The sequence below is a fragment of the Phoenix dactylifera genome, chromosome 5 (assembly GCF_051530095.1).
Source record: "Phoenix dactylifera cultivar Ajwa chromosome 5, Ajwa_hap1_PhDact_Kaust_v1.1, whole genome shotgun sequence".
Taxonomy (NCBI): Eukaryota; Viridiplantae; Streptophyta; class Magnoliopsida; order Arecales; family Arecaceae; genus Phoenix; species Phoenix dactylifera.
Genome location: NC_143194.1, coordinates 3,123,732 through 3,133,903, shown reverse-complemented (window position 1 = coordinate 3,133,903; position 10,172 = coordinate 3,123,732). Strand labels below are relative to the sequence as shown.

The 10,172-nt window shown below is 34.3% G+C and overlaps 1 protein-coding gene across 1 annotated transcript; it reads right to left on the bottom strand.

Annotated features, from left to right (window-relative positions):
- GH9A4 (glycosyl hydrolase 9A4) lies at positions 1-6,675 on the bottom strand. Its single transcript, XM_008788514.5, has 8 exons — positions 5,652-6,675; positions 4,497-4,709; positions 3,530-3,730; positions 3,044-3,121; positions 2,746-2,895; positions 2,432-2,540; positions 1,969-2,132; positions 1-881 (listed from the first exon to the last, which is right to left on the bottom strand). The coding sequence occupies exons 1-8, from the start codon at positions 5,865-5,867 to the stop codon at positions 555-557; spliced, it is 1,458 nt and encodes a 485-aa protein (XP_008786736.5). The 5' UTR covers positions 5,868-6,675; the 3' UTR covers positions 1-554.
- Positions 6,676-10,172: the final 3,497 nt, after the last annotated feature.

The window sequence follows — 10,172 nt, the reverse complement described above, 5'->3', positions numbered from 1 at the left end:
TTATTAGTGGGATGCCCCTACTAAGTACTCTCTCTCTCTCTCCAATATCAAATATAGAAATTCTTGGAAATACATTAATTCTCTCCGTCCATCTTTCTCCCTAATTTTGATTTTGTGCATCTAATTTGTTATTTTTATTTTATATCTCTACATTGTTAGTATATAATTTCTTATTGTTACATTTTAAATTTCTTTATTATTATTTTTGAATGTGCATTACATATATCCAGATTGCTAGTAGAAAATAAATGAATGTATAAACTAATAACCATTTTTCTGAGTAATTAAAAATATGACATACATTTCAAGATATGACATTTAGCTAAAGCAACGTCAAAGATATCTATCTCTGAAGAAGCCTATCTATCTATTATCTGTTAATTAATAAACGTATGCAGCCATGCAGCCATGCACGAACCAAACTACCAACATGAAGGAACCCAGGCGCAGGACGCTACGCATCTCTCCGGAGTTCAGAAAATAGAAACACATGAGAGGCTCCATCTTCGCATGAGCGAACCATTGGTAGCATTTGGACACTGCGTCGAGCGAGCTCAGGCGCCATGCACAGCTAGCTTGGCAAGGGGGCCGACGGCGAGGGAGTTTATGTAGGTGCAAGGCTCGAGCTTGGACGAGTCTGAACGCAGGTCTTCAAAGTTGTCGTAGCGATCAGGGCCACCAACAATGGCACCAGTGAGCTCGTTAGGATTGGGTTGGTTTTTCTGATACCAGTTTACGAAGCTCGTGCCGCAGTCGACCTTCTTCTCCGGTGAGAGCACCGGCACAGACGCACCACGGTGGTGGGCTTGCGTTGGGGATTTGTTGCCGAAGCCAACCATGTAGGACCTGCTCCTAGGGTTGCTGCCCAAGAGATAATCCATCTGCCGCAAGTCCAAACGGAGAAGCTTCAAGCATGATGATTTATATTACAATGAAGCTAGAGAGTACGTGATGGTTTCTGCATAATTTATCCATGAAAAAATAATTTTTCTTCCTGTTGGGGATTTTTTTAGCCATCTCTTGAACAGAATATTTCTAGCTAATTTACATGCATAAGATTGTTTGCTTGGTTTATATGCAGGGGAGAAAAAGTAAACCAAAACTAATATATAGGTCTTAGCATTCATCATTTCATCGAAGATCATAAATTTGAAAACCAAACGAAATGTTTTCTAATGTTTCTTATATGGATAACTTTTTGCGTTCTACGATTTTACTTCAATATACTTTTGCAGCAGAGGTTCGTACAAATCACAGTCGGTCATTAATTACCACACAGTGAAATACAGTGGGAATGCCACCTCCTAATTAAGTTTAAACGCTTAAGAGCTCCCCAGCTCAGGGATTGATCTGTCAACTAGGAGACTGAGTCATGTCAGCTTCCAACATATTTTTCCATCCTTCTTTATCTGATAACTCGTAATTGGTAGTCGATATACATTGCATGCGTCAAGTTCTTAAGACTCACATAAGTTGGTCATTTCGATATCTTTATCTCTCTTCAAAAACTTACTGCAGTATAAGAATCATAAGCTTATTGCAACACTATGTAGCCAGAATTCATTAAACAAATTGATAAGTAACAAGTCCAACTACTACAGGAAAAGAATATAATAATCTATCAGCTTTTAGTATCTAAAAGTCCGAACTGAAAGATACAAGAGAAAAACTTTGAACTGAAAGATATAAGAGAAAAGCTTTATGTTAAGCAATGAGCAGGTTGCTAGTTTCACTAGTTCACGTTAATCATCTAAAACTTTAAGCAACAAATTTCATCATTGCAGATCCAATATTCTTTGAAGTGTTTTTTTTTTTTTTTTTTTACTCTATGAATTAAATAATATAACATCAATAGTCTTAGGAGTACTTTCAAACTTCTCTTAATTTAGATATTTTAGATTTTGACAAGAATGGAAAATTTTGATACAATGTCAAACAATGTGTACGCATTGAAGCAAGAGAAATCACCTGCTGCTTGGCAAACTCCCTTAGGCGAGTGGGGTGGATCACTTGGTTCCCGCAAGAGACTGTTTGATGGTTCTTGGCGAGAATGTCGCTGTAAATACTGAACAAGAATGCAGTGCCGGTGACATATTGTGTGTTAGCTCCATCTCGGAGATGAATCAATCCCCCTAATATGGATGATGAATGCGTAAATAACGCATAACAAGTATAAACATAAACAAACAAAATTCATGCATGGTTACATGTAAGAGATCAGGAAACAATATGAATGTAAGTCTGTTAGACCTATGATGTTTTGCTTTTCCTTCCATACAATGCATTTTCTTTTGTTTCTTGTTATTTATTTATGCTCATGTTAAAAAAAAAAAGTATGCTGTTGAATATATATTAAATAGATCTATAATAATTCATCAACAATTGAGCTTGAATTAATTTCGTGTAGATTATATTAAAAAATCGAACAAACCTGGAGAGATATATATTTGGTGGAATGGACTATCCGGCAGCACAGCACAAACAAAGTTGTCGGCTTGTGTCTTGAAGTTTTGGAGACCATCCTCCCCGGTTAGGTTTGACTGTGATGGAAGAGATTTTCAAATACAGATCAATACTTTATTCTTTGAGCATATACAGGAAATATAGAATGATAATATATGGTTACCTTTAAACATCTTCACATGTAATATACTATTTAGCACCCAACAAGGCCTGTTTTATTGCTCTTTTCTAATGAACATTTCTTTATCTCTTATATAAAGAATAAGGGTTTAAGATGCTCACATCTGATAGAAGAATTTGGGCACCGGCATACTTTAGATCCCAACTGAACTCAGCTACACTAGCAGTGATGGCTTCCCCAGTGATATATTTCCTGTAAACATCTCTTTTTGTAGCCATGTATAGCCACGAAGCTGCCCACAGCAATTCATCCTACAATGTTGTGTAGATTAAGAATAAATATAGTCGTCGTCGTCGTCGTCAGTACTATTTACGCTATTGCACGTTGCACACAAGCATGTGTGCACAAGGGAGGGAGGGAGGGAGGGAGGGAGGGAGGGAGAGACAGTGAGAGACTTACATTGTAACCAGAAAAGGAGCAGTAGAATGGGCACTCCCCATCATAGGTTCCTTGGTGGTTCTTTGCAAACTCAAAGAGCTATTTGGAAATTTAGAACAAAATAAGAAAAATATTCAGTCAAAACTGTTCACGAATTTCCACAGCTTTCAAGCTGTATGATTGAACTTGGCTGAGAAGAGGGGAGAAAGAAAAGGTGTTTCACCTTATTTATACTATACAAGTATTAATTTTTTTTTTAGATCATACATAATAAAGATATTGTTTGAGTACCTATTTCTCTTTTTTAAACAAAAAATAATCCCATAGAACCACCAGTTTTAAATCTCTACTTTTTAGAATCAACAGACTCATGTAAAAGTTCAAAGGAAATTAATTGCCACTATTTTGCTTGCCTGATGATGCATTAACTCACTACATAAATTGAATAGATTGTTGCCCAATTAGCGAAGTTCACAAAAAAAAAAGCGCATGAAGTAGCATTCTTACCAGCTTGGCTTTGTTGAGGAGGCTACGGGCATACTTGTGGTCATTGCCTCTAAATACTATAGAAGAAGCAGCCATGGCAGCAGCTGTCTCTGCTGCAATCTCTGTCCCTGGATCATTTTCATCGATTTTGTACAGGGTCCTTGGTGTGTTCATGTTCTCAGGTCGCACCCAACATTGATGGTCCGCATTTGGGTCTCCCACCTTTGTGTGACAAAAGCAAAATTTTCAAGTTTCACTAAGAATATCTCTAGTTATTCATAAATTATTCTTTTGCCAAACTATCTGATTATTAATTGTGGAATTAAACGACACTTAGGTTTTGCGTTTTAGATATGTTTAACTATAATAAACTCTCCCTTTTGTTTCATTTTTATTCCTTGTTCTCTTCTATTTCATATTCGTAATCTTTTGTGTCTTCATGAAGAGAAGAAGTATTCAGTCTGTATTCGGAGTTATCAAAGACTTAAAAGTCCTGCTGATTTTGTTTCACAAATTCCTTTTTGTCACAAAATCTAGTACAACTTTCAGTGATAATTTTGACAGTTTTTGCTGCAAGGCATTACATCATTTTACAAACAGATCAAAGGTCTGGCATATTTGGTTAAAAATTTTAGCAAAGCTATATAAGAGGATGGAGTAATGTGCTCATTATTGACATGCATGTACCCATATCATGAGTTAGCGCACCTATTCCTACAAATCTTTGGCTTCTTGAACTGGTCATCTGACGAGGTAAGTATTTATTAAATATAAACGAAGTATAGATCATGTTTCGAGTGACTACTTAATTGTTTTTATGATCGATATCTCATATCATTCTAAGTTGTAAAATATATGCTTATATATGGTGAGTTTAACTAAAACGGGAAATTAACTGCAATTTATTACGCTTGGAGCTAGCTTCACCTGAATCCACAAGGACTTTATTACGGACAATATATCTAAAACGCAGAGACTTGGATCTCACCTGAACCCACAATTTATTACGCTTGGAGCTAGCTTTAAGAAAATAATCTGTTCCCCAACGAATAGCAGCATGCACATTCTTCAACTCCCCAGTGGTTTCTAGCTCAGCCTGGTGAGCAAGAGCAGACCAAGCAAGAGTTGTGATGGTGAAGGCCATGGGTAGCCCATACTTTACATTGTCTCCTGCATCATAATATCCTCCCACAAGGTCCACCTAATTTGCAAAAGAGCAACCACATGAAGAAATCAGAATCTGAATGATCTTCAGTAATAGAAATAACCACTAAGTTGCCAGTTTAAGGTTGGTATTTTTAAGAGTCATTTATCTTTCAATTCTCAGATCATTAAGTCATTAGATTGATTAAGAGTTAAATTCACAGATCCACTTTTTCCTCTAATGTTGATGCATGGAAAAAAGGCACATCACTATAGCAGTATCCTTTGATCAGAGCATGAATTTGAAAATGGCATATCTGATATTAGTTTACAATTCACAAAAAAATAGCAAATTAGGCATTCTTTAAACATATTTTAACATTTGTATATAAAAAGGATTCAAATCTTCTTCCTTTGAAATGACTTTTATATTTTACTTTTGTTTTTCTTTTTTCCTGATGTCTGCTTCATATACAATTTTCTTCCTTTTTTTAAGAAAGTCCAGTAAGTAATACATAAAACATGGAAATATAGACAGAAAAAAAAAAGCCATGGGGCATGCTTGGCATTATTGTTTTTTTTTTCTACAAGTTAGTGAAATAGCATGCAGAGATTGAAGTTGAAGATAATATTTGTACAAAACTTCTAGAATTTAATTATTGCTTTTATTTACACCAAGAGATATAAAGACTTCAACAATTTTTTTGTAGAAAAAAAAAAAATCATCATACATGTTTCTCGGTCTAGCTCATTTTGCTTATTGAAATTTCGAATTGGAAACCAAAAACAAAAGCAACACCAAATGAGCCCTACCTTTCATTTATATAATCCTATCAAACTTACTACATTTTAAATACATGAACAAATTCCAAATGCAAATATAGTTGTCCAAATTATAACATATTCGATAGCTATCCTATTGGTAAATTAATATACCAAATAGATTTATATACAAGTAAACAAGATAATAAAATTGAAAATGAAGATAAATAGAACCTACATTAGAACGCTTCCCATCATCAAGAGCCGAGTCACCTCTCCAAGGGATCCTAGAATTGGGTGGGAGCTTCCCAGACCGCTGGGCCTCAAGGAACAACAATGACTTTGTGAGTGCTTCCTTGTAGTTGTAGCTGCCACCGGCAACCATGAGAAAGCCATTGGATATCGTCAACCATGCCCCAAAGGCGATTGCCAGAGCTTTTATGGATGATTTCATTTGTCCAAAGCCGAAGGGTGAGAAGAAATGAGAATTGGAAACGAAAGGAGAAGAAAGAACGATGTAGTGGCAATATGGTGGGGTTTGAGTTTTTTAAAAAGAGTATTAGAAGGAATAAAAATGAGGGGCTGTAAGGGCCAGTTTCCTGATTTTTCTTTATATGGGTGGAGTTGCATGGTTTCATACGTGTGGTATTTCCTCATGCATGATACCCGATTTTTAGGGGTTCAGGTGAGGGAATGGAGGGTTGGGAAGTCTGTGTTCTCAGGGAAAGGAGGTTTTTTTTGGTTAATGTTTCTAATTAAAGTTAGAACTGAAAAACATAGTTCAGGTGGATTGTGGTATTGATTAAACTCTACCAACTTGAATATTACTAAGCAGCGCTCATAGGTGCTGCTTGGAGTCCTGATCTTAAGTTATTTCTCGATCATATATGCACTAGATATGTTTAAAAAAAAGGATGGTCGTATGTATAGGATAGAAGACTAAATCTAAATGATTGATTAAACGAAAATCACCTACTCAAAAATTAAAACGGTATTTCTATCATAAGTTGTTGGGCCTAGCATGAAGTAAATGTAGTCCCATTTTAACAAGGGGGCATGTGTGGCTACAACTAGACACCCTAAGGGTGTTTGTAGACCTTGCAGTACTCCTCCATCAAGATATGGATAACTATACCACCCCACCCCCACACCAAAATATGGGGAGAGATTAAACAAAAGATTAAGTCTTAAAACATAAAAAAGTAAAGTTATTCAACATAAAAGTTAGAAAAAAGATTAAATTATTTATCTATAAATTAAATGACATAATAATATTCTTATAAAATTATAAATATCATACTATTAGTTTTAATATCATAAATAGAAATCAAAAAAAATATAATATGATAATCATGAAAGCTTAAAATTCTAGCTAATAAAAAGAAACAAAATCAACAAACTAAAATAATAGATTGAAGAAAACTGTAATTAAAAATGAAAACAAATAAAAAAAAGAACAAATAGAGAAAAAAAGCTGAGCCTTAGTCAAGTTGACATAGCCTCAACATCAAAATAAGATTCGTGGGTTAAAAATTGATCTAAATTAAACCCTACCCTTAAACCGAGTTGGGTACAGCTGATCCTATCATCTTAAACCCCACTATTTTGATGGAAAAAAAAAAGACATGTAGAAAACAGGCTAGCCCCACAATAGAGGATAGCCTTTCCACAAATACTTCTAATTCCCAAAACTCTGAGGGAGACGATATTTCATCCCAATTCATTACTGCCAAAAACTTTACCATCTTGGCAAGTTGACGTCTTCCCAATAGACATTATGATACAACAAAACATAGTTAGAATTTTTGAGTCAATAAGAAAGAATTTAGTTTTGGCCTAAATCAAACTTTAAAGAAGAACTGATATGATTTATATCCCACCAAGTAATGAGCTAGATACATATAGAACTAAATGTTGGGGTCAAAGGCATTTTGATATGATCTTGGTTAAGCTAGATATAGAGTTGAGGATTAGTATACAATTTACCTTATTTGTAGAGAATTCAAAGTAAGTTTCAAGTCAATTTTTTGCTTCATAGAAATAAAACAAAGTAAGATTGGTTAGATCTAATAGCTTTATTGTAATCTTGATCCTTTTACTTAAATATTAAATCTTATTTGTATCATTGGTAATATGTGATTTTAGTGTTAAATGTTATTAGAGGTACATGGTATTAGATAGGAGAATGTCTAAGCAGTCTTTTAGTGCTTCCTTTCTAAAGGAAAATCCCTAAAATAAAACTAATAGGTATTAGTTGGATAATTAGGGTGTAGGACAGCACTGACATCATAGATATTAAAACCTATCTTTTTAATTTTAAATTACTTAGTAAAATTTGAGACATTGTTATATTATTGTATCAATTTTTGATGTAATTAGTTATATACTATCTCAATGTTCTGAACTTTTACATCTACCATGAATTGTGCATACATTACAATTGACGCACTATAAATCTAATTGTTAATTACATGACTCTAAACTAGTATATCCCATATGTAGCCCATTTTTCTATAGCTTCTAACCAAGTGACATTTGTTAAAGTTTCTAATATGCCCCAATCTGGCAATTTATATTTTTTATGGAACATGGACACCCTTCCCAACCTAACCTTGGTCACCTTTAAACCAAAATAACTTGGCTTGACCTAATTAAACCAAATCAACATAGCTTAACCTATATTCTTTACTTTAGATGTCAATCTTGTCTGAACTAACTGCTTTATATTTATCTTGACAACCCTATCTACTTTCACCTACTTTCACTTAACTATATTTAAAAATTCATTGATTATTTTCTGAAATCTTGTTTGTGATATTCTCAAGCTATGGTTTGTAAATGCGTACCATAAGCATCTAGGCTTATACTTCTCTATGTGGGAAGGAGCTTAGGGCATGCTCACCATGTGCCGACTGAGTAGGTGCATAGTAGCCGAGGGTCTAGAAAAATGTTTAGCCCCCTAACACACCATATATTGCTAAATCTCAGGCTTTAATGACATTGGGGCTTTCTAAGAAATTAGATCCTTGCTCTTAGACCCTATCTATCCACTTAAATATCCTAAAAATCTAAAAAAAATGCATGGATCCACCAGGCGCTAAGTATGCAATGATTAAGCTAAAATAAGTAAGAGAGGAAAGACAAAAGCAAATTTATCATCAAGAAGCAAGAATCTTCATTTAATTAGATCAATTATATGCTAACGATTATAATAACAATATCAAAGCAAGAAAATACAAAAAAGGAAAGATAAAAGAAGCTTCTTTAGTGATAGATTGCACATTATGACTCATTTCCTCCTTTAAAGAGACTTCTTAAGGATCTTCCTTATGTTTAGTTCCTCTTTACTTCAGACCTTCTTGGATCTCAAATATAAGTACTTCTCAAGTTAAGGTGAACTAGATCTAAGAAAATTGAGGAAGAAAAAGAAGGAAAGAGGGAGTGAAAAAGTCGGGGCTATTGGATTCTTAACAAGAGTAGAAGAGCTTTAAGACTAGAAAACATCAAAATAGGAGAAGATATCAAAGAACTAAGAAAGAGATATGATTCCCTCCTCCAAAGATCTATTTAGTGATGAAGGAAGAGAAATTAATGATGGAGTTTGAAATTTTTGGATCAGGGAAGAGTTAAGAAAAAGTTGATTGGTATTTATAGGTTAACTAAAAGAGGGAGTCCTGGATGAAGAGCTTGGTCGATGGCTTGGATACTCTCTACTAAATTCGATGGCTAAGAATACTTTCCTTCCCTCAACTTTAAAAGATAAAATTAGCTTAAGAGATTAGATCTATTTGATATTCGCACTTTTTTCCATTTTTTTAGTATTTTTGGATAGACTTTTATTTTTTATTTTTTTTTAAATGATTGGTAGGGTAGAGATGTCAAAAAAAATCTAAAGTTTTAACCGAACACTTGGACTACAAGAAGAGGTCACAATTCGAATTTGAGCTCAATGTGAGCTTATTTAACTAGATTTCAAAATTTATAAAATTTAAGTTCAAAAGTGAATTGAGTTGTATCTAATTGACTTGCATATGTGGAGGTTAATCATATTGAGCATGTGAAGGTCTAATCAGACCCTGAAATAACCAATTTGCAATAAAGACAAAATGGAATTGGTGGATAATTTGAAGAAAATTAGATCAAGTTAGTGAATTGGACTAGACCAAATGAAATTAGGTTTAACCCATTTAGATTAATTGGCTAAATTAGTAGGATTAAACTTGTAAATTTGTCACTGAAGATGGAATTAGGTTGAAAAGTACGAATTAGGTCGAGAAAAAGTGGAGCTAGGAGAAATTAGATTGGAATGGGTGATTTAGAGTTTGACATTGGGGAAAATGGGTCAAATGATGCGATTGGGTATAATTAGGCTCAAATCAAAGTGCAATTGATCAGTAAGATAGAGTGCATATTGACCAATCTAAGACTAATTGAAGCAAGAAAGAGGATTAGTGAGATAAAGATAAACCTAAATCACCAAGCTTTAGATTTAGGAACATGTTTACTTATTGCTTTTAGACTTAAAGAGCTTAGAACAAAATGCCGAGAGCCTCTACAAAGAATCTCTGTTAAGACAATAAAACGTTCTTTTTAAATGGTTGATTGCAAAACATTTCTAGGCTATTTAATTTTGCCAGGTACGTACCTAGGCATCACGGTGCCTGCCCGCCGCCTTTGCTCCCAAAAAGGATGACAAAAGAGGAGGGATCTCAAAACATCGAGAATTGGATTGTAGGATGGTGTTAAACAGCCTCCTATT

What these genes read in the sequence shown, in the direction of transcription:
- GH9A4 (XM_008788514.5), bottom strand. Translation starts at nt 5,867, where the DNA reads ATGAAATCATCCATAAAAGCTCTGGCAATCGCCTTTGGGGCATGGTTG. An exon ending in ATGATGGGAAGCGTTCTAAT is followed by an intron (nt 4,710 to 5,651) that starts GTAGGTTCTATT and finishes TTTGCAAATTAG; the next exon opens with GTGGACCTTGTGGGAGGATA. An exon ending in CCAAATATATATCTCTCCAG is followed by an intron (nt 2,133 to 2,431) that starts GTTTGTTCGATT and finishes CATCCATATTAG; the next exon opens with GGGGATTGATTCATCTCCGA.